This window comes from Taudactylus pleione, unplaced genomic scaffold (genome assembly GCF_031769625.1).
Source record: "Taudactylus pleione unplaced genomic scaffold, aTauple2 ptg000216l, whole genome shotgun sequence".
Classification (NCBI taxonomy): Eukaryota; Metazoa; Chordata; class Amphibia; order Anura; family Myobatrachidae; genus Taudactylus; species Taudactylus pleione.
This window is the reverse complement of record NW_028284618.1, coordinates 4,634,380-4,659,648: the sequence shown is the minus strand read 5'-3', so window position 1 is coordinate 4,659,648 and position 25,269 is coordinate 4,634,380. Positions and strand designations below refer to the sequence as shown.

At 41.7% G+C, this 25,269-nt stretch overlaps 1 protein-coding gene across 1 annotated transcript in view; it reads left to right on the top strand.

Moving 5' to 3' along the window:
- LOC148517457 (macrophage mannose receptor 1-like) overlaps positions 1 to 22,319 on the top strand; it is a 273,872-nt gene extending 251,553 nt beyond the window's left edge. The window contains exons 28-30 of the mRNA XM_088478603.1: positions 16,959 to 17,126; positions 20,036 to 20,071; positions 21,016 to 22,319. Of these exons, the coding sequence (XP_088334729.1) occupies positions 16,959 to 17,126; positions 20,036 to 20,071; positions 21,016 to 21,257 (446 nt within the window). The 3' untranslated portion in view covers positions 21,258 to 22,319. The remainder of the gene's footprint in view (positions 1 to 16,958; positions 17,127 to 20,035; positions 20,072 to 21,015) is intronic.
- The last annotated feature ends 2,950 nt before the right edge of the window (positions 22,320 to 25,269 follow it).

Genomic DNA, 25,269 nt, shown 5'->3' with positions numbered 1-25,269 from the left:
TCTGCCTTACAGGGAGATACCATTAAGGCTCTTCTAGATAAGATAGATGATTTGGAGAATAAGAACAGATGAAATAACCTTAAATTTTTAGGTATTCCAGAAAATGTGAAGGGGTTTGCCTTAATTGAATATCTACAAAATGATCTCAATAATGCCTTAGGTATAACCCAGATGTCTCCTCCCATGAGTATTGAACGAGCACACCGATAAGGACCGGAGAGATCCACCAATGTTTCTAGACCCCCTTCGGTAATCGCTAGATACCTTAACTTCAGAGATAAGGAGCTGGTACTTCGTTCCTATAGATGTCAGGGTTCCCCCGTTATTGATGGTTATACTCTTGCTGTTCCCAGATTTTTTTGTCAGCAGTGTCTCAAAAAAGAAAAGAATTCTCCCTACTCTGTAAAATACTTTTTGATAACCACATCCAATTTGCTTTGCTATTCCCCGCAAATTTGAAAATTACTGTGGATGGAACGGTCCGTATGTTTGATCATTTTGATAAGGCCAAGACATACGTACACTCTCTGCCCACTGGATCTGCTAGTTCAGCGGGATCAAATACCTGATAGATTGATATTTCTAGCTTTTGATATACAAAAGAGGGACACATATAGTGTACTGTTCTATTTTATATAAGATTATGTTATGGGATACTAGACTCCCTTGGTTTTGGGATCAGATTTTTCCCATCTTTGCTACTGTTTTATATTTTTGTGTTATGGAAATATGTATCAAGATACATGTTTCCTCGTTTATATGTTTGGGGGAAAATAGAAAATGGAGTATCTCAGAGCAAAATGGTATCTTAGTGGTATTGTATTGTATTGTTTTTAATGTCTGTATTTTGTGTTGTCTGGAACTGGCAGAAGGCACCCCCTTTCTTAAATTTTTGGCCTTTCCCTCCACTCGCTGGGATGGGTGGATGGCACGGTGGTTTATAATATCTGCATGGGTTCCTTTCTTAGATTGAGGTTAGTTAACAAAAATGTCTTCAATTGTTGACTCTGCCCCAACCTCTGTGGTCCATAATTCTAACCGCATGGTATCTTGGAACGTGCGGGGACTAAACTGCCCTATCAAACGTAGAAGACTCCAATCTTAAATATCTGGGATATAGCATTTTTACAAGAGACATATTGGGCGCATTCAGATGACATGTGTTTACGTAGCTCTTGGATTAAAGAATGTATCTCATCTTCCTTTACTACTAAAAAAGGGGTGTGGCTATAGTGTTTCATAAACGCCTACACTATTCCATTATTCATTCGGAATGTGACCCGAAAGGGCAGATATCTTTTGTTGGATGTGCTTTTAAGGGGGGACCTTACACTCTCCTTAATATCTATGCCCCTAACTCTCCTAATTTAGCTTTTTTTCGCACAATCTCCAATTTACTTTTGGGTCACCCCACTCCGAACCTACTGATGTGGGGAGACTTTAATGGAGTAGCTAATGAGACACTTGATAGATCTGGATCATCACATTCTTTACCTTAATTGGGACTAGGGGGTGTGGGGTAATTACTCTCGCTTCATTACCTATGTGACATATGGAGGCTCCTCAACCCTACGGATAGGACCCATTCTTACCATTCTCGAGTACACAAGTCTTTTTCTTGCATTTATTATTTACTGGTAGATGATAGATAGATTGATTCCCTCGGTACACTCATGTGATATCCATAGTATAGTCATATCTGACTGCGCTACGATTTCTGTAGATATTCAACTAGGTTTTCTGGAATGTCGTGTGAATTTTGGAGATTACCGTATTTTCTTGGCCAATCAGATCACTTTAAACAATATCTCCAATCCAAATGGATGGAGTTTGTCGATGACAACCTTGAACATTGGGAAGACTCCTTTCTCTTCTGGGAAACATCCAAAGTGGTAATGAGAGGCCATATATTGGCTTATCAGGCTAGGAAGAGACAGGAATACTGGAGTATATATGATGTCTTACATAATGCTATGCATACAGCTTATGGTGCCTATGAAACTGACTTCTCTGATAATTTTGAGACTTATAAACAACATCGACAATTACTGGGGAGCTTTCGGTTGACCAGTGCCAGGACCCAAAAAGATTATGCAAAAAATCATTATTATAGATGGGGCAATAGAGCTGGACGATTATTGGCTAACATGGCGAAATTACAAACTACTCGTCAAACCAATGAGACATTACGTCACTCTACTACATCCGCCCGCTTGGTGTCCACTTCTGATATAGTATCCACATTCCAACGGAATTAGTTACATCCTATAGGTCTTGAATCAGGATTTTAAAATACTGACTAAATTCATGGCCAACCTCCTCCAATTATTTTTACCCTGTATCCTAACACACCATCAATTGGGTTTTACACATGGTAGATTTTCAGTAAAGGGGGTTACAACGGCCCTGGCAGCAATAGTGTCTCATTCCAATTCTCCGTCCCATATGGCAGAAATGCTTTTGAGTCTAGATGCGGAAAAGGCATTTGACACAGTGTCTTGGAGTCATTTGCTTAAAATCTTTGAGAGGCAAGATTTTGGTAGGCCTTTCTTGGATCTGTTTCGCTTTTTTATATGGCTCACCAACTACTACCTTGATAATTAATGGCACTAATAGTTCCCCCATTACAATGACGAGAGGCACTCGGCAAGGATGTCCTTCATCGCCAATATTATTTAATATAGCTTTGGACCCACTGTTACATATTCTCCATTCTTGGCCAGATTTTGAAGGGATTCGGGTGGGTTCTCAAGAGCTTAAAGTCCAAGCCTTTGCCGATGACTCTATATCTCGGATCCAGAACAAACCCTACCTAAAATATTTGATAAGCTGTCAGATTTTGCTAAAGTTTCCGGCTTCAGTATTAACTCTGATAAATCAGAAGCATTATATTTGGGTTCTATAGTGAAACCACACTGGGGTGATCTATATCCAGTGATGTGGGCCCCCATTTCTCTTAGATATTTGGGAATTGAATTGCCACATTATATTAGGGACTTATATGATCTCAATATGAAATTACTCATTAGAGAAGTGGTGGGAGAACTGTCCCGTTGGTGTCACCTTATGTTATCTTACCTAGGTAGGATCATTTACTAAAAATGATATATTTCCCTAAAATACTTTACCCCCTACAGATGTTACCGATTTTGCTTTCAAAGGCGGATGAAAAATATCTATATAAAATATTTTGATTTTATCTGTAAGAATAAATGCCCTCGCATAGGCCTGCTAAAGCTCCAACAGACTCGGGCCAATGGAGGGGTTAATTTACCTAATATAAAATTGTATAGACATGCTGGAATTTTGAGATGCATACGAGATTGGATACATAAGACTGATTTCTATACTGACTCACAGTTGGATCAGTCTTTTTTGCCAGATCAACACATATTGGTGTTCCTTCATTCCCATAAACAGGAGCAAAGATATTATTAATAACCCCCTATTGATGGTTACATGGAAAGTTTGGCACTTTGCTAGGAAGCAAAGAAATGTAAACTGCCATCATTCCATTTTCCTTCCATTATTATTAAAGTCTAAGTTTCAAAACGGGGAGGCTTCCATACCTTTCTCATTATGGCCAGATAAGGGGGATCCACTATGTCCGAGCATTGGTCGACACTGAGAACTGTCGGCCCTATCAGGTGGCGGAATCAGTGGATAAATATATTTTACCTCAATCCCACTCTCTGGCGTTATATCAGGCACAACATTGTGAGTTCTATGATACGTACTCTCTCTCCAATAGTTAGGTCCAACTCTTTGGACTTATTATTAGCTAGACCTATGAGTGGACAGGGGTTCATCTCTCTTCATTCTAAAATCCTCCAGATTCCTTTAGACCATTCTAAAATATCTACGGGGTTATCTACTTGGTGTACCGTATTCCCCCATACCATGTAAAGTTCATTACGTTCATTCCTCTATTCTCAATTAGTGCTCTCATCAAGTACTGTATGTATAGAGAAATGTTCTATAATATTTATCACAATGGATATCTTTCCCCCCACCGCAGGTTCCTGATGGGATTGTCCGATACTAGTGTTTGTGCTAAATATGGGGCCTCTGATGCAAATTTTATACATTGTATGTGAGAATGCCCCCTTACACGAGGATTCTGGTCATCAGTTAACAGATTCGTATCTAGATGTATAGTTAGTTACCTACCATTATCAGCGGAATGGGCGATTTTGGGTATTTTACCACCATCAGTTTCAAGTAGGAGAGATAGTAATAAAACTACTATTGATCATTTCTGCGGTGGCCCGTAAGTGTATATTGTAGATGTGGACCCATGCAGATCCCCCATCAGTTCCTTTATTTCGGGCCAAATAATGTTTTGCTTTTCAAATGGGTTGGCTAGTGACCACATTACATAAGGAGACTAAAACAGCTGCTTTTTTTTCAGCTATAGGAAGGTTTTATAGACTCCTTTCATGCTGGACTTACGACGTCTAATCTATTTGTTTCAGAAATACTTCTTGGTATGAAACCAGAACTTTACTGGGTGATCCTCCTATCTCTTTATCTGTTACAGGTTAAGATGGAATTTGCTTTTTCTTGGACCTTTTATCCATTTTTTAACTTTGCTGGATAATGTTTTTTGGGGGGTGTACCTGCCATGTCTTGATTACCTCAATTAATATGTGTTATTTCTTGATTATATCCTGCGAATGTAATACCTTTATGTAATTATTCTATACTATTGGTATATTACTTATTGCTCTGATGAATAAAAGAAATGTAAAAAAAAAAAAATATTGGTGTCTATCCACAGTCTCCCTAAATGTTTTACCTGCTTCATTTCTTCCTTCACTTCCTCTATGTGCTCCCCAGATGCTATTTTGCTATTTGGAGTTCTGGCCTTTGTACATGTGCCCTTAACTAAATTAAATCTGGAGATGGCATTACCCTATTGGGCCAAGCTCTTAATGATGGCAGTAAAGCCAGGGCCACTTGCTTGTGTTTGCCCCCCTGGCTGAAAGTTGCCAGCCAGCTCCTGAGCTTCGGTATACATGTTTCGTACTGACGTGCAGCTTCTCTGGTTAACACTCTGTACTGACACTGTGCTGAAACACTCTGTGCTAATTCTTTATACTGACACACTCTGGGCCTGATTCAGAGCCGGACGCTCTGACCAGAGCGCTCGCTCTGAATCAAGGCCCTCCTACATGAAAATGGAGCGGCCTCTTGGACGCTCGCATAGCTGTGGGTGACCACCCACAGCTATAGCGAGCGTCCATGATGATGGTTGCGATGGTCAAGACCATCGCGATCATCGGGCTTGCGACGGAGACCCTGCGGTAGGGTCTCGCTGCCGCAAGCCCTGGAGTGATTTTGGCTCTATCAGAGCCAAGATCACTCCCACTGACATCACTACTGATGTCAGTGGGGCCGGCTTCAGACGGCCCATGGGAACGCCTCCGTCTGGCAGCCACGCCCCCGGCACGCCCACCAAAGGGGGCGTGCTGTCAATCAACATCGACAGCACGCCCCCTCTGGTACGAGACCCGGAGCGACGGCTATCCCGTCGCTAGCCGTCCGTCGTGCGCATGTGCAGTAGGGCACCATCGACCAGCTTGTGAGCGTCCTGCGCTCGCGAGCAGGTCTGAATGACCCCCTCTGTGCTGACACATGTCTATGGCGTTTGCATGCTGGGCCCATAACCTGTTGAGGTGTGTACTATATGGCGGTGGTAAGCAGCGTAAATAGTATGCACCAGCGGATTCACCAAATGTACTAGTCAGCTCAGGACTTAGAGCCAGTTTTAGTAGATGGTAGAGAGTCTGTGCAGGACCTGGTCTGTGCATGTGCAGGATGAGTCCTGCGTGATCGCATGCAGTGCCAAGACGCAGCATGATTGACATGCAGATGAGTTTGGGGGCGGAAATGGGGTGGTGCTGGTCTGCATTCCCGGAAACGAGACATGTCACCCTCGTTTACTGGGAGAGCCAATTCCAGGGACACAGATTTCCTGGCCTCGCAGGCGAGCAAGTAGTAGCCAGACTGAGGGCCTGATTCATTATGGATCGCAACTGCGAATGCAATAGTGATTACGCACGCAGTCTCACTGAAATAGTATGCTAATCCATTGCGATCACTATGCCGTCGCAGCACTACACCTTACCTCAGAAATTGCTAACTTCAGTGCACGCTATCAGACCTCAGGCTGCGCAAAGAAACGCAGTGGATAATTTATGCATGCCCATGCAACGGCGTTCAAACGCACTGGCACGCTTGTGTTTTCCCAACCACCCCCCATCACCACCCACAAACGGCACTTCCTGTCAATTACTCTGCGATAGGTCTGCGTAGCCTCTGACGATTGCACTCCTGATCACAATGGCTAGTTCGTGCACACACAATGCGATGCATGTGCAGATCGCAACAGTCGGCCGATTGCGTGTGTATTAGCAACCGCGATCCTTGCTGAATCAGGCCCTGAGAAAGCTTCACCTTACTCAGATGGGAGTTGCTGGAAACGGTTGATCTGATGCCGAATCTTTGATATCAGCACTCGGATCGCAGATGTTGGAAGATGGCGTCTTTTCCCTTCAGACGCCTCCTGCAGCATTAGCATATCTACACATCGCTACTGTGTACAAGACGCGATATGTTCTGTGACCATCTCTGAATCATACCCTTAGCCAGTAGTTTGGTGGGGCTAATGATAGGCATTGGGATTTCGATGCCTATCTTTAGACCCATGTCGGGATGTCAGTGTCGGGATATCGGCGGTATCCTGACTAAATCCCGTGTGTAGCGGTGTATATAGCGGGTAGTTGTATGCCTTGGCAGGTTTCTCTTGGAGGGTATATCATATAGTCTGTGTTCCACTATGGCGTTCTTACACAGTGACAAGATGGCTCCACACATGCTCAGAAGACCAAACCAGTGGCCATGTTGGTATAGTCAAATGCATCCCTAAAGGAGCATTATGGAGGTAGCACACTCCATATTTTAATATTAATATCTGCATTTTGCTCCATGCACACATTGCTGGTGTATTTACAGATGATTTGAGTAGCGTGTAAAGAATTACTTATGTTTGCAGCCATATGAACATGTAGTCACATTGGGGCCTATTCATCATGTTGAATAAAAATTCTTGCACCGTCTGCTTGTGGTAATGAACATAGAATTTATTAAAGCAATACCTCCACTATTCTCGGCAGAGATTTGTGGGGCTTAGCATAATGAGATATCAAGGAGAATTCTGGCAGTGTACCAGAGAAAGAGGGCTTTTATACCCTTAATTACATAAAACAACAGAATGGGTGTTAACATGTACATTACAATAAAGATTTTTCATTCGATGATGCATAGACATGGGCAGTGACAATATACAATAATGCATGTAATGGGTTTGGTCCGTTAGTAAATAAGTAAGCAAAACTGCTGATGCATCTGTGTTCTTTGACTTCTGATGCCGATGACCAGTAGTGAGTGAATTCTTCTCTTTAAGTAAACACAATGTTGGTGTTATCTCTTTTAAACAAACATGAATACAGGCTCGTATGATATTTTCCAAGACGGTCAAGCGATCAACATCAGTAGTCTATAGAAATTATTTTTTTTTTTTTACTTATTTTCCTGTTATTGAGAACATTGTAAACCATATCCATCCGAATCACTGCAAAAGCTACAAACACATTTTCACCTGCAATTGTAAAACTTAAGTTATCAGGCCATTCATCAAGAAGGTAAAACAGGAGATATCACAGATTTCTCCTACTTGCCTTCCTCTTGCGGAGTGGTTCGCTGTCCCCATACACTAGTATCACAGATATCTCCTACTTACCTTTCTATTGCGGAATGGCCTGCTGTCCCCATACACTAGTATGGGGACAGATTTTACCATGCTCAAAAATTACAATATTTTCGGAGCTTGAGTGCGGGAGCATTCGCAATCTTCAGATCTGGCATCACAACCTACTCCTTCCCTGTGGGAAGGCTGTCCGGGTTGCGATGGGGGATTCTTTTGGATCCCTCCGCCCCTGTCCAGCTCCTTCTGCCAGACGTCGGGACGCTTGTGCGCACTGCTCCGACAGGGGATATCGTATCAGCTGTCACCACGCCGGAGCAATGATGAATTGCTCCGGTAGCCACGGTGAATCAGAATGTTAATTATTAGGGTCCTGACCCCGATAATTAACATCATGAATAGGCCACACTGTGCGCTCAAGACTGCTCTTGGCCACATATGAAGAGGTGGATTGTGGAGAAGGAGTTGAGGGTGACTCCCTGCAGTGGGGTTGGGTTACAAAAGAGATTGAGATGTTGTCCTCCATGAAGGAGACTAGGAAAAGGGTAGTGGCTTATGGGGGGACAGGGGATGATTATATTGTTAAGTTAGAGGTAGCACTGGAACATCGAGGTGGCGATAACAGACAGGCATAGAATACCAGCACATACAGCAAATCACCAAATATCTATGTAGGTACAAGGGGGATCACCAAGATCCAGAATCAGTAATAATTAAAGAGACCGTGAGCACCTTCTGAAAAGTAACAATTTTATCACGTCTCAGGGCTCATTTCCTGATGCTGGGGCATGCACCAAATGTCTATTGTTAGTTAATGTATTTTATAGACTACAGGTTATTTTTTTTCTTACTGTTCCTAAACCCCTTTTGGATATTTGAGAGCAATGACTCATCTTGTAATGATCAACCAGAGGTTGTTCTCCTATAGTGAATAATGGATTTCCCAGCGTCTGACTTGATTATACTTTAATAGGCCATTATACCAGAAGTTATATTATAATGTGCTACTGTATCAAATTATAGCACTTTATGGGGCCCGATTCTGCATCACATGCAGCGGCGCCCATGTCTGCATTTTTTGCCGGTCACACGCCTCTGACTTAATACAAGATCCGCTACAAGCCCATCCACTTGGTGCCTCTTTGGGTGCAACCATTGGTCGATCCATTGAAACTTACACCAGCCCGGTGGCAGATTGGCCATCAGAGTAGGGCCTGCAATGGGAGTGATTGCGCATCTGAGTTTGCAGCCACTATACAGTGACACACCCTCAACATTCTCTATAGCACGAAGTATATCCGTGCGCCTGCTTAGCCACCTCCCTGTCACTGCTAAGGGATGTCCAATACATTTTCAAGACATTTCTGAGGCCGCGCGTCCCAATCGTAACACCGACTGTGTGCACGGACTCTGGATGCTCGTACTTAGAGGCATGTGCAGAAGAAAAACAAATCGTTCAACTGCATCCGGCATTAGCACTGCATCCGATTCGGAATCAGCCCCTATAAGCCAGTATAAGTGGAAATCAGGAAATCTATGTAGTGTAAGAACTTAAAGCCAGGACACAGGAGCATTGTAGTCTGTAGAGGTTGTGCCGACGCTGGACCACGGTTACAATGCTGGTGTCAAAAAAAAATTACATCCGGGTGGAAGGCTTCCGGTTCCGACATGTGTGCAGCGGAAAGGAACAGCTCTGCTAACGCCGATCTGCTCACCCTTTTTCACGCCCCCTCAAAGACCTCCATAAACCACCTGGAGTGCAGTGCTGCCTCATGAGACCACAGCATAGTATATGGAAAGGTATTTCCTACCTCTCATGCCACACAAAAACAACAGGCAAAGCCGGAGGGAGGATTCCAAGATGGCACCGGATGCCGGAGACCACAGCAATACACCCTCCTCGTCCCCTGATCATGCCTCCACAGATCATGGTTTGAGAGATGCTAGCATAGGAGACCCTGTCAGTGCTCCAGCCGTCACATCCTCACTAGAATAGGTACTCCCTGGCTCCGACACACCAGTCACATACGGGGACATGATTACAGCTATAAGAGGCTATGGGTCCCTTACTAAAGGCACAAACTGCTAGCATAGCAGGACAGATCTCTCAGCTCACAAAACAGCAGCAGAATACTGAACACAGAGTTATTTGCTGATGTTTCATAACTGAAAAAATCTTAAGCCACCCAAATTAAATCACAACCCCAGATATGGAACAAATTGGATGACCTGGAAGGTCTAGGAGGAATAATCTTAGACTTGTTTGTCTTCCTGAGTCAGTGAAACTTGAATTTATCAGTAGCACGTTACTGTCCCTGTTGCAAATCCAAGAGGCCTGCAAAAATGTAGTAATTGAACACGCACACAGAATTGGGTCCCAGCGCACACAAGTGAATGCCAGACCCCGGGTAGTACTGCTCAGGTGTCTGAACTATTTACATAAGGAGACTTTATGGGGTGCTTCCCGCAGACACCGCACACTTATATGGGATAGTAATAAATTGTACTTTTTCAAAGATTATTCCGCGGAGCTTCCGAAGACGAGGAAAAACTTCTCTCCTGTCTGTGCGCAGCTAATTGAGCGCGGGAAAAAATTTGCATTGCTCTATCCTGCTAAATTACGGATCTATAATGGATCCTCATTTATAGATTTTACAACCATGGAGGATGCAAGAGCGTTCCTAGAGGAGGTAGAGACTGTATTGCAGCTGCACATGGTACCACTTCTAATGCGCCCTGAAGCTACGCGTTACATATAGTTATCTTGATGAATGCTCTGATATACTTGATATTATATGATGTTTATTGCTGTGTTGATCTCTGATAACGCGCTGTAAATTCGTGCCCCCCCCCCCTTGCCTTTTTGCTTCTTGTGTTCAATATTTCAAGTTATGCTGGTGAGGTTTCGCTGCTTCCAATATTACAGGTTGAGTCTCCCATATCCAAAATGCTTGGGACCAGGGGTTTTTTGGATATCGGAATATTCCGTTATTTGGAATAATTGCATACCATATTGAAATTTTTTAGGAATAGGGCCCAAATCTAACACAGAATGCATTGATGTATTATATACAACTTAAACACACAGCCTGCAGGTAATTTTATTCAATATTTCCAATAATTTTGTGCATCAAACAAAGTTTGTGTACATACTTGAAATTCATTTATGTTTCATATACACCTTAAGCAAACAGCCTATAGGTCATTTTCTACTTCATTTTTAATCATTTTGTGCCTTAAACAAAGTTACTGTAGTGTACATTGAGCCATCAAAAAGCAAAGGTTTCACTATTTTAGTCATGTTAAAAATATTCTGTATTTCGGAATATTTCGTATTTTGGAATATTTGGATATGGGAGACTCAACCTGTATTGTACTCGTATTTTTATATATTACTGGATCGGTGCAGTTCTGGAGTATGTACCAATTTGTTTTGATAGTTAGGTTGTATTCCAGAAGTACTTACTCACTGTATAACGATATCTAAATCTGAATCTAATTTTCTTTGATTGCATATGTTTGTCCCCCTTTGTCCCTCCTCACTATGTCCTCCCTTCCCCCCATCTATTGCTCTAATTGCGTGGGTAATTTTTGAAAATACTTTTTCTTGTTATTTATTGTGGTGCTCAATTTTACTGTCTGTTCTCTCTCTAACTGAATTAGATGACTAATTTATAAATAGGATCTTGGAATGTCGGGGTATAAACTCCCCTCAAAAATGTAAAAAAATGTTGCTGTATATTACAAAGCTGAAGTTAGAAGTGTTTTTTCTGCAGGAAACCTGCTTACTCCCCAATGAGATCCTAAAACTTAATATGCTGCAGTGGAAAGTTTTAGCCTCTGCACCATTTAATTTAAAAAAAAAAAAAGAGGTGTAGTTATCTTAGTCAGACGCACTGTACCATTGGAATTAATATCCACAATATCTGACCCTGACGTTAGATATGTACTTTGTGAAGTTAAATTAGCTCATCAACACCTTTTATTGTGCAATGTTTATGCACCTAATGTGTATTCCAAAATATTTCTGCAGAAACTAATAGCGACATTACAACCTTATGCCAACTTGCCTCATTGTTTGTGGTGATTTCAATTTGATTACCTCTACTCAATTAGAAAAACAATTCCCAAATAAAGGCAGAGGGAAACCTCCTAAATTCGGGATACCTACATTCTTGAGAAGATTACAACTATTAGATTTATGGACGACTCTTCACCCTGTAGACAAGGAATTTACCTGTATGTCAGCCGCCCATGGTTCAGTGTCCAGAATAGACTATTTCTTTACATCAGCTACTTTATCCCCTAGAATTTCGGAAGCTGAGATAGAAGCTATTAGCATGTCGGATCATGCGTCGCTATGGTTTACTTTTCATACCAACATAGACACAGGACCTTACCAAATTTGGCGTTACTTATCTAGTCTATCCCATTTACTGCAATTCTGAAACAAGGTAGAGACAGCATTGGAAGATTATAAAATAAACAACCTATCATCTTTTGAAGAGGATCCGTTGTTATTCTGGCAGGCATCTAAAGCTGTTGTCTGCTGATAATTTAACTGCTCAGAAAAGACTGACAGATGCTTTAATAACATTACCAAACGACCCCTCACCCTACTACCAGAAATATATACCTAAACGCCAAGTCTCATTATGACGCATTATTTTCAAAAATGGAATCATCATACTCTTTCAGGAAAGATTATAGATTTTTAAAATCTGGTAATAAAACAGGAAAACTACTACAAATTTACTAAGAGGGCAACACCCACCTTTGGTAATACACCCTCTAAAATTACCATTTACCTCAACTAGCACACAAATGACTGAACAATGAAAGAATATTATACTAATATTTATGCACAGCCTATTGACTCTCCCTCTAACAATTCTTCTTTCTGGGAAATTCTACCCATACTCATGGCCTCAACCCAATCTGGCGATGCTTTAGTGATGCCTATTACTGAATTGGAGGTTAAAACTTCAATTGCCAAATTGAAGCTGGGGAAGGCACCGGGACCCGATGGCTTCACAGCTGATTTTTACAAACTCCTGTCCCCAAGGATTTGTTCCTACATTGACTACATTATTCAATTATATTCTAGACAACAATATTATGCCCTTGTATTTCAATTCAGCCACTATAAAACTTACCCCAAAACCTGGAAGGGAAATGAGCAATCCAGGCTCTTAGACCTATATAACTTCTAAATATAGATAACATTTTGACGAAAATACTTGCTGACAGTATAAAATTGATTTTACTCAACATAATACATCATGATCAAACAGGATTTATATCAGGGAGATCTTTTGTGGTTAATATCTGCCACAAATCAAATACTCAATCCTCCATCTAGAGCTGTTTTGTTGTTGGATGCTAAAACAGCCTTCGACATGGTTTTATGGAAGCATTTTTATGACACTATGGAGTGATTTGGGTTTCCGTCTAAATTTACAGCCTATATTAAGACAATACATACTGAAACATCATCGCAAATACCCTGCAATGGTTATCTATCTACTCCTTTCCCCATACAAAGAGGTACCAGACAAGGCTGTCCTGTATAAAACCTCAACAAATTATAGCGCTTGTGGACAGTAAATAGTACCTGTAGAAAATTATATATCATAAATACATGGCTTAGTTGTACAAAATAATTTTTAATAAATAGAGAAAATTGAAACAGAACCAAATGTATAAAATATAAACACTCAGAGCATATATAGGTACAATTAAAAATGATAATAGTAGCAGCATCTAGGGCTAATCCCATACTACTGTATAAAATCCCAGAGTCCAGCAGCAAAATTAGACCAGTCCCGGTTATATTCCCTGTAGATTAGGAGTGAACATTACCAAGATGACATAAGGCAAGAAGTCCTTGCAGTTGATAATGTCCTTTGGCTTGGATATATTTTTAGTTGTCCCAAACACCAACTTCCTGGTTCCGGAAAGGAAAAGCGAGAATTGCTAAAGCAAAATTGCAAAAATTTAGTTTCACATGGCGGTTTTGGCCTACCTGATCTCCAAAGTTTCTCCCATGCAGTTTTTTTTTTACGACGTCTCTCCCATTACCAGGGGCTGGCTGGCAACTTTCAGCCTGGGTGGCAAACAAGGGCAAGTGGCCCAGCTTTTCTACCAGCGAATGCAATTTTAAAATGGGAGTGACAATAAGTTTGGGGGTGTGGTTTGCGTAATGTGGCGCTGCAGAGAAGAAAATATTTTATTTTTTTGTTTTTTGCAGGGGTCCTATCCTATATGTGATAGCTATCTATGGGATGGGATGAAATATATTGCAGCTGTCCCGTATGTTTGTTACTTATGTATCAAGCACATTGACATTTATGTAGGGGGCAAATGTAGTAATTATTTAGGTGACATGCACATGTGCAAGTACAACCTACATAAATATCAATGTCCATGATATATAAGTAACAAAAATATAACACACCTACACTATTTATCATTCCATTGCCTAAATAATTACATATAGTATAGGAGGACCCCTGCAATATATAATAGTGAAGTGTCCTATGTGTCTGTTACTAATATAAAATATGCTGGCAGTGGCACTTACGTAGCACTTGCGTGTGTAGTAATTGTTAAGGTGACATTCACATGTACATGTCACCTAAATAAATATATGTGCAAGTGCAACATAAATGCATGATATTTTATATAATTAGTAAACACATAGGACCCCAGCAGTATTTATAATACATACAATATGCACAGGGCTGGCAACAGAAACCTTGGGGCCCGGTACACTAATATCTCTGGGGCCCCCAACCCCCTCTTCCTCGGGATCCCGGCGGTCAGAATCCCGGCGCCAGCATCCTGACAGGGTTAGTATATCGACACCCGTCGGTCAGTATCCTAACCCTCCCTCTTCTCCTTCCTCCCTGATGCCTAAACCTTACCTTCCCCCCTAATGCCTAACCCTAACTCCCTCAAGTGGTGCCTAAAACTAACCCTCCCTGCCCGCGACTTACAACTAAGGCACCCTGCTATACCTACAGGATTCCAGCGTCGGTATCTAAACTAGCGTCAGAATTTTGACGCCTATGTTTAGTTCCAGGTCGGGATTTTGACACTGGGATTTATCAGCTGGCATCCCGTCTGCTGGCAAACTGACTGTATCCTCTCTAGCTCATGTATAAGTTAGTGTAAAAAATAAAAATACAGTGTATATACATACATATATATGTATATATTCATATATACTTACACACACACACACACACACACACACACACACACAGCAAGAATGGCGGCACTCAGTGTTTACAGAAATACTCTAATATATATATATATTTACAGGTTGAGTCTCCCATATCCAAATATTCCAAAATACGGAATATTTTTAGCATGACTGAGATAATGAAACCTTTGATTTTTGATGGTTCAATGTACACAAACTTTGTTTAAGGCACAAAATTATTAAAAAATAAGTATAAAATGACCTATAGGCTGTGTGTATAAGGTGTATATGACACAAATTAATTTCATGTATCTACACAAACTTTGTTTGAGCCACAAAATTATTGAAAATATTGTATAAAATTACCTTTAGGCTGTGTGTATAAGGTGTATGTGCTTCATAAATGCATTCTGTGTTTAGATTTGGTCCCTATTCCTAAGACATTTCAGTATGGTATGCAATTATTCCAAAATACGGAATATTCCGATATCCAAAATACCCTTGGTCCCAAGCATTTTGGATATGGGAGACTCAAGCTGTGTGTGTGTGTGTGTGTATATATATATATATATATATATACACACACACATACACACACACACACACACATATATATGATAAAAAATTACAATGACAATTACTTACCTGACCTGGGAGACTTTACCACTTAAAGAAGAGCACTTGGAGTGTGTGGGTGGGGGAGATCAGGGGAGGGGGGTATGCAGCCCATTGCCATTATATAAAATATATGTGTGACAGTGACACACTCAAGTGCCACTGCCTCCCTTACGGTTGATGCTAGATCCCCTGCCCTTACCTGTTTGCCGCGCATGGACGCCCTGTAGCTGCTGCTGGAGTCCACCGGACATGGATGGGGGCGGAGCCATGAGTTGTGGCTCACAAGCTCCGCAAAGGCCCATGGGGAGAACTGCTGCGGCTGGGCATGCGCGGCAGCCCTCCCGCAGCCATTTTAGTATAGGGAAGCATGGAGCCAGGACTCTGATGCCCGATCAGAGCTCCGCTGGGGTAGCTGCGGCCGGGTAGGTAGTGTGGGCGGCCTGGCATAGGGGGACATGATGGGACTGGCCCAGCGCCGGTGACCCAATCTTCTCTCAAGCTGCGCAGGGAGCAGGAGCATCCACTGCCTGCCTGCTGGAGCCTGGCGGCCCGGGAATATTAAGATTGTACCGGCCTGGGGGGCAGATGGCACCATGTCCCCCGGCCCAGCCCGCCACTGCCCATTACCCACTGCAGGAGCCGGAAGATGGCTCCCGCAGTGGGAGCAGCAGCAGCCGATGAGAGTCTGACAGACTCTCATCGGCTGCTGATTACAACAAACACACAGCTGCCGGCTCCGGCGGCTGTGTGTTTGGCACTGTGTAGTGCTGACCGAACTCCGTCAAGTCAGCGCTACACACACGGTGCAGCTGTGTCACAGAGACACAGTCTGCACCGCGGCCCGCATGGTACGCTACTCAGCTGTGTACTATGCGGACATCACTCGAGTATAAGCAGAGGGGGGACTTTTTCAGCACAAAAAATGTGCTGAAAAACTCGGCTTATATTCGAGTATATACGGTATATGTTTTACTTCATGACAATACTAAGTCATCTCCAATGATTTAACTTGGACATTTTTATTGGATGACTCCATATACTTCTATTTATATAATTGTAAGCTATTACAATAGTTGTAAATCAGACAATTTTGTAATTCTTTTTCTATTTATGGAGCTGTAACAGACAATTGTGATCATTGTTTTGCTGACTGTTTTTTTTGTTCTATATCACTCTGCAAAAAACAAATAAAAATGTTTAAAAAAAAAAGTGGGTGGAAAGGAAAAAAATAAGCCTAGGAACCCTGACCAAGACAATGTTATATGGTGTGCTCCTCCTCTACACGCGAATGGGAGAGCACCAACAATGGATGGGAGGTCGTAAGACAACCCCAGTAAATTCGGAGATGTCTGTGTTTACTTCTAGAAAAGTGGCTCTGGATGGACAATACGCCAATGGACTTTGTCAACTGGGATTACGGTGAACCGTACGGGTTTTCAGGTGATCAATGTGTGGAAGTATATTCCAGAAAAGGGACGTGGAATAGCATTTTCTGCTCCGCTAAAAGGGGATATGTATGTAAGAAATTAAAAAGTAAGTAATTGCAGGTTCAACTCATCCTTACCCACAACAGTGCTCTGTCTTTACAAATCTCAGCATGTTGTTAGCTATACACTGCAATGGGGACCAGGGAAACTGCGCATGCGCATATCCTTTATATAGTGTTACAGTGGTGATGAAACCCTTGCTGCGATACATAATGATTCATAACTCAGGGCCTTGTTAAATACACCCCGTACCCTGCAAATTAGCCACACTGGGGTACATAAACCAATAACAAACAATTCACAATGAAATAAGCACACCAACACAATGGTGCTGCAGGAAATGCTTGGGTGGCCACTTACACCCTATTAATGTCAATATAAAGCAGTACTTGCAGTTCCCGCGCTCCTCTGGGATAAGTATTCAGTTATAAATAGTTCTTAAATGATAGGGATTTTCTCAGAATGGGTTCCTATGATATTCCTTTTTTTTCACCGTCTCTCTTGTAATCAAACGATTTCAAACGGTGGATATGCCCAAGTTTCCTCAAAAGAATTAAAAAGTAGTATATAGTGAAGTACAGTTTATTGATATATAAAAACATTCATAGACACATATAGGTAGCAGCGTACCAGAAATATTGGGGTGCAGGACAACTCACACCCAAAACAGCATGTACAGGTATGTAAACAGTCACCTCCCAGGATAGGTTCGTGTAGTCACCCTGATTCCTATATTGCAGTGGTACGTCCTCTGACCCTTACTCCTGGTGTGTTTTAGTGCTGCTCCTCTCTCACCAAAGCGTTTCTGCTCATACAGAGCCTTTCTCAAGGTGTATACATACCACCATATACTACTTTCTTAAATACCCTAAGGTATTATCCTATTGGTCAATCTCTAAAATGTCCTATTTACCTTCCCCGCAGGACACAGTTAATAACAGTCCTGATGGATCTCACCTTAAAGATCTAGTTCTTCATCTTCTCCATCTATTTAATATTATTGCCAACAGAGATGGGGAAAAAACAAAGATAAAAATAAACTAACATCGTGCGTTCCATTTGCTGGAACGCTCGCCATTTCCGGTGGACTTCCTGTTGTAGTAGGTCATCCCCATACTCTATGGCCACCAACGCGTGCGTTCCATCCAGTGGAACGCACGCCGCTTCCGGTCACGATCCCCGGAAGCAGTGCCGCTGTGACCCTAAATAACTGGAACGCACGCGCTGGATGATTAAACATTGTGATGAGGGCTTTATAGAGGCGGTCCGTCGGCTGTGGCGCTCTTTCAATTGGAGCCGAATGTGACAGTTATTTAGGTTAAGGCGGCACTGCTTCCGGGGATCGTGACCGGAAGCGGCGTGCGTCCCACTGGATGGAACGCACGCGTTGGTGGCCATAGATTATGGGGATGACCTACTACAACAGGAAGTCCACCGGAAATGGCGAGCGTTCCAGCAAATGGAACGCACGATGTTAGTTTATTTTTATCTTTGTTTTTTCCCCATCTCTGTTGGCAATAATATTAAATAGGTGGCGAAGATGAAGAACTAGATCTTTAAGGTGAGATCCATCAGGACTGTTATTAACTGTGTCCTGCGGGGAAGGTAAATAGGACATTTTAGAGATTGACCAATAGGATAATACCTTAGGGTATTTAAGAAAGTAGTATATGGTGGTATGTATACACATTGAGAAAGGCTCTGTATGAGCAGAAACGCGTTGGTGAGAGAGGAGCAGCACTAAAACACACCAGGAGTAAGGGTCAGAGGACGTACCACTGCAATATAGGAATCAGGGTGACTACACGAACCTATCCCGGGAGGTGACTGAGTACATACCTGTACATGCTGTTTTGGGTGTGAGTTGTCCTGCACCCCAATATTTCTGGTACGCTGCTACCTATATGTGTCTATGGATGTTTTTATATATCAATAAACTGTACTTCACTATATACTACTTTTTAATCTTTTTGAGGAAACTTGGGCATATCCACCGTTTGAAATCGTTTGATTACAAGAGAGACGGTGAAAAAAAAGGAATATCATAGGAACCCATTCTGAGAAAATCCCTATCATTTAAGAACTATTTATAACTGAATACTTATCCCAGAGGAGCGCGGGAACTGCAAGTACTGCTTTATATTGACACTGGGGTACATGCCAGTGGGAATCAATCTTGTCTCTGTATTTACTTAGTTTTTTATTTTTTTCATATTCTACTGGTTTGAATCCATCACTTATTTAGCTAACAGAAATAATTGAGGAGGTGGCATTGGCTATAGTGATTAGAGAATGTGGAATGCAAAAATTACTAAATTGGCATGTATCCACCTTCTAGAACATAGAAGCTGATTGGTTGCTTTCAAGGGCCTCTTTATAATGCACCCTGCACCCATATTATACTTACCGCTCCGGAGTCCCATGTCGGCGCTGGTGTCTGCGCTGTAAAATAACGGCTGGAAAATGGCCACCGAGGCCATTTTCCCGTCGTTGGCGTATGCGCAGTACAGGGAAAATGGCCACCACGGCCATTTTCCAGGTGACCTGCACTATAGACTCTGGGCACACTCTAGTCTACTCCACTTTCTGAGATGAGATCTATTAAGTCTTGAAGAGAGTTAAAGTGTAGAAGTTGCCTAAAGCAGCCAATCAGCTTCTAACTGTCATTTCAAAGACAAGACTGTACTAGATAAATGACAGTTAGAAGCTGATTGGTTGCTCTGGGCAACTTCCCCACTCTCCCTCTCTCCCAGGCTTAATACTTCTCCCCTTTAGCTTTGTTCTTTAGCTGCAGAAAGTAAGAGCAGTAAGAAGAGCTCTGCTTCCCCTTTAAGTCATGTTCTGTTAGCAGTTGTCAAAGGCAAATTCAGATTAAAATTATTATATTTTTTTAATATTGAATTTACAATGATCAGACCTAATTTTTATATAACCTGTTGCACATTGTATTTATAGCTCCCATACCTACAGAGAAGCCGATTGTGACGTCAGGTACAGTAAATCTATATTCTATATATAATCTATATAAGACATTTGATCCACTTAATATAAAATGACAAAGTACAATATCTACTTTGAATTTACCACTACATACTGTATATACATTTGAGGAGAAGATCTAAGGTGATACAGACAAATACAATAAAAAAGGAAAGGATATAATCAAACCAATATAGTCCAGAGTCAAAAAGATATGTTCATAATATTCCAGGGATTGTGACAAAGATTCTCTCTTCTTATCCAAAATGACTCTGAGATATGGGATATGAAAAATAAATACAACAAGGAAGGCAAATGTAAAGTACTGCTACAGAATAAAATTAGTAAATGCGTCCCCCTTGTGTTTATCGGAAAGTGAATATGGTGATGGTGGTATAAGGTCCATAAGGTAGATCGGGATATGAGAAAAGAGCCTCGCCACCACTGTTTCTTTAAGTAGGCGTACCTAAAACTTACTTAAGAATATTGTATTGTTCTACCTGATTGTGCAGGAATTAAGGAGTAAGATTGGGCTGAGACAAGATTTTTGCGCCAGAATTTAACTCACTTGTGCTGATAATGTACTCCACCGACAGACATAGGGGATCTCATTGTTGGTGAGGTGCAGTCGCTATGTTTGGCTACGCACATCTATGAGAATTGCCTCTATGGGGTGTGAGAGAAAATGTGGGATGTTTATATCCACAATGTGCCAGCGTTCCAACCATACTCACAGCATTCCACGATCACTTCACAGGCATCGCCGATAATTGAATCCCCCCATAAAGCTTATACTGGTACATCAGTCCTCGCCCCTGTGGATCTTGCTGGTAGACTAACTCACGCATTTAATGCATACATTTGCAAAGTTTTATTAGCTGGTGCTTTTGGAAAAAGAATTCGATTGTTTTTTTCTGTTTTTTTTTTTTTAATTTACTGTACGTTTTCTTTTGCAGAAGAAACTAAGACAGATGCACGTTCACATGGCATAACGGGTGGCGTGGTTATTCTTGTACTACTTGTCGTTGCCGGAAGCACCATTGCAGTCTACTATCTATACAGGAGAAAACAGAACAGGCCTCCTGCGGACAGCAATTTCGACAACACGTTATACTTTAATGGCAGCCGTGTACCCCCAACACATGATACAAATGTTTTAGTGGAAAACATTGAGCAAAATGAACATGTTATTTCTTAGTGTCAGCAAATACTTTCCATAAAAGTACAATAATTCCTACTTGTGACAGACTCTGAGGCTGGGTACACATTAGAGCGATGTGCAAATGACGCAATGGTCGTCCCGATTTCCCTTCATCCCGGAATAATCGATCTAGTGCGTACACACTGTGCAATTCTCCAAAGGATGACACGATATATCGTTTATCATCTTGTTGTTAGATCGTGTACAATATATATTGATTGCTTTAAAAACACCATACAACCATTGTGTGTGCTCAACATTGTTAAAGATATCTGCTCATCGGCCGCGCACTACAGCAGAAGAGAAGATGCAATGAATGACGCACATGACCGCGTGATTGTGTGTGCACACTTTGCGATCTGCACAAAATGTCTTTCCAATTTGCCTCAAAATGACATATCGTGCCGATAGCGCTGTAGTGTGTACCCACCCTAAGTGCTGAGGTTTACATAAATTATTCAGAATAAAGTGGCAAGCACAACCCGGCATTAGTGAATCTGGTCACACCCCACAAGATTTATGTTTTACTTGCTTGGAAATAATGTTTTGTACATAAAAGAGGGCCCTTTGTGCTCACAAGTAAATTACTAAAATGTTTAAAAAGAAGACTTAGGTGCACCTGTCTCACTCACAGCAAAGACGGCCATTTTGAACCAATATTTATGAGAGAGTGCGGCTTATCAATTCTTTAAGAACTTGTGCCATCTCTGAGGTTAGAGACATGCTGCGCCTTGTGTCTTAACGTTGTGGTGACATTACTCGTTCCTACTGAATTATACAGTACTCTGCTTCAGTCCACCGTAAAAACACAGAACATAATAGGAACCATCATTACATTTTTTTATTCATAATTGGAAAATTGGGCCTGTATGGCGTCTCTTCCGCTTCCTTACACCCCGCGTCCTCAAATTAAATACCTTGAGGTATAAGGGCTTGGACAGTGTTACTGCACAGAAACCTCGTATAATATGGACTGACACTGGAATCGTTGTCACAGTTTAACATAAAATGTTATGTGCTGTTTGTGTACAGTACCACTAATTCAGATTATGCCGCTGACTACTGTACTTCACACTGCAACAGTATAATTACTTCAGTGTGTCTTTTTGTAACCTCTGGAGGTACAGGCTATGTCTCATTCTGCCAGTAACCACTAACCATAGCACAGAGAGAAATTCCAGGTGTCTATATGGTTCATAATCATTGTTACAGACAGGGAAGTAGCGAGGGTGTTTCCAGTGGAGCATGAGCTCCAGGCGCTGAAATGGACAGAGGGCACCATCCAGAGTTCAGGAATTCATGGGGTTCTGCACAGTATGACAGCCACCTGTTAGTTTTATCTCTGTTTGCTTTATAGCCTACTTAAGTTATGGATCTGAGATCCGTTTCTACATTTCATGCTCCCTCAGGCTGCATCCACCCGGCCCTCCCTCCTCTGTGATCATCTTCTGTCACCTCCCCTTTCCTGTCAGATTGATTACATTCACTTCTAACCTCTTTAATCCTCTCCACTATCTACCCTGTGATCGGCTCTTTGCCCCTGGAAACTCCTTTCTTATTGGCTTCTGTCACAACCCCTCTCCTCTCCTTTTTTATTGGCTTCTGTCACTGGCCCTCTCTGATTGTCTTTGCCTTTCCCCTCTCCTTTCTTACTCACCTCCCCTCTCTGATCAGCACTAACCTCTCCCCTCTCCTCTTTGATCCCCTCCCTCCTTCTCACCTCATTTATTCAATCATTCATTAATTCATTCATTGTGCTTCAATGGACTTAATAGTTATACATCTGAGGTAAAATCATAATCTTCAGTTATAAGGTATGAGTTTAAAAAGAGTCAATGCTTTGCTATTTAAAGTAATGGTGGTGTTCCCAGGCATGACCACACAGTGTTATTTGAAAGGTCTTTTAAAAAGTATTAGGAGACCTGAAATAATGGTGGTAGACAGAACATGGTTAGTAGTACTCGCATTAATATAGGTACAATGGATATATGCAAAGTAGGAGCATAGCTAAGAAGGGAACTTCCCATAGGTGTCCCCACAATATCCTCTATTGACTAATAACAATGATTCAAAGGAGATAAAAGTCAGATCCTAGGTGCTTTACATAAATAAAGCAGTGCCAAAAGGAGCTACCCTTTAATGTCAAACCACTGAAGCATTCTATTCCCCCCTAATCCATGCCCCAGCGTGATACTGTCACTGTTTGCTGTTTTTCTCTTCACTTCAGTATTACCCCGTAGGCTGGCCATACCCCACTGGCACAGTTCAGTACAGAGAAGGGGGGGGGGGGGGGCACTACGACATGCATTTTCTCCGGGCGCCATGGTAGTACTCTGGTTACAGATGATGTGTAAAATAAAATGTCTCTTTTATTTCTCTGTGTGTGCGCATCATTTATTTCGTCCTTTCGGCAAACAGTGAAATACATTTACTAATAAGCACAACTTATAAGTAAGTAATACTGTATAGGCAGAGACGGATTAAGGCCTATGGAGGCACCTGGGCAACAAACTTGTTAGGTCCCTATGAATATATGTTCTACTTCATCTGTGATTTTGTATGTGTTTATAACTATTCCTTCCTGTGTGATTAAAGAGACAGGCTAACATCGGTAGTACACTGTGAGTGGTGTTTTGCTTGAATAAGTTGCAAAATGTAAATTAATGAAAGATAATAAAGAAAATGATAGTACATTGCTCCTCTCAGACCGTCTTAGGGCCGAATTCAATTAGAGGCGAAAAGTCCAGTTTGTCGAAAAGCGCAATGATTTCACCTCATTCACCTGTAATGTTTTCGCCATCAGTGTCACCGCTATTTGCCCATGTCAATTCCAAAACTGGCGAAAACCCATATAGGCGAATGCAGTGAATAAAGGAACTAGCGAAAAGGACAGCATATTTTGGGGAAATCAGTCTGTAACCCATAAACAGTGTAACTGACCCTGGGAATCAATATAGAAGATAATTAATAGCCCTAATTAAGTATTTTTGCGATCTTAAATTGAGTCAAAGGGCTGTTATATGCATATTTGCATAAGTGTGGAATATAATGAAATGGTTTTTTAGAAAAATAAGTACTGCAGTTAAATTTGGGGTACATGTAAATAGGTGCTAGTATATTTTGGTGGTTCTTAAGTGAAGATTTAAAAAATCTCAAAAATACACCTGCTGTAGCTTCCTGCAATCCTAAAAACACCTCTCTCAACCTTCTAGTCCTCCAAAATACCAGGCCCCCTACGTTTTACCCATTTTTCAACACATTTTAAATTTGTTTTTGTCGTCTTTAGAGGGTTTTAAAAAATGTTATGTATTTTTTTTTTGCCTTATTAGTCATTGGGGGGGGGGGGGGGCGGTGTCCAAAAGGGTCTGAATCAAGTCCCCACATTTGTACCCCAAAATATGGATTTTGCACTTACATTTTGCCTGCCTCTGGGTGGAGAAACATATTCGCCTGTTTTTGACTATGGAGTGTTCACGTTGGCGAAAAAGTCCTGGAATCGAATAGGGCGAAAAGTGCAAATCAGCGAAAACTTTTCGCCGATCGTGGCTTTTCTTCTCAAATTGAATTCGCGCTTAGTCGTGCTGGATGTCTTGTGCCGTATAGCATATATATGCCAGGTGATTGAAGGCACATTTGTAGGTGGGAAATATATTTGGAGCCCTGACAAAATATTGGGCCTGATTCAGAGTTGTACACTGTCTTTTGGTGGATGTTGCTGCCGCTGCTGCTGTTGTAGGCAATACACCTACCCACTGGGCTGTCACAGTTATGTAATCCTTAGTTTGCCCTGTTCCACATATCAGTGGTTAAGTGGGCAGTGGGTACAACGACATTTCTGAGGACATTAATAAAGTTTTTGTTAATGTCCTTGTACAGACTTGGAATTGCTGTTCTAGCGATGTGAAATCTAGAAGGGATCTGGTAGCGAGGACACAGGACCTCAATTAACTGTTGAAAACCCACTGCAGTAATGGCGGATACTGGATGCATATCTAATACCAGCATAGCT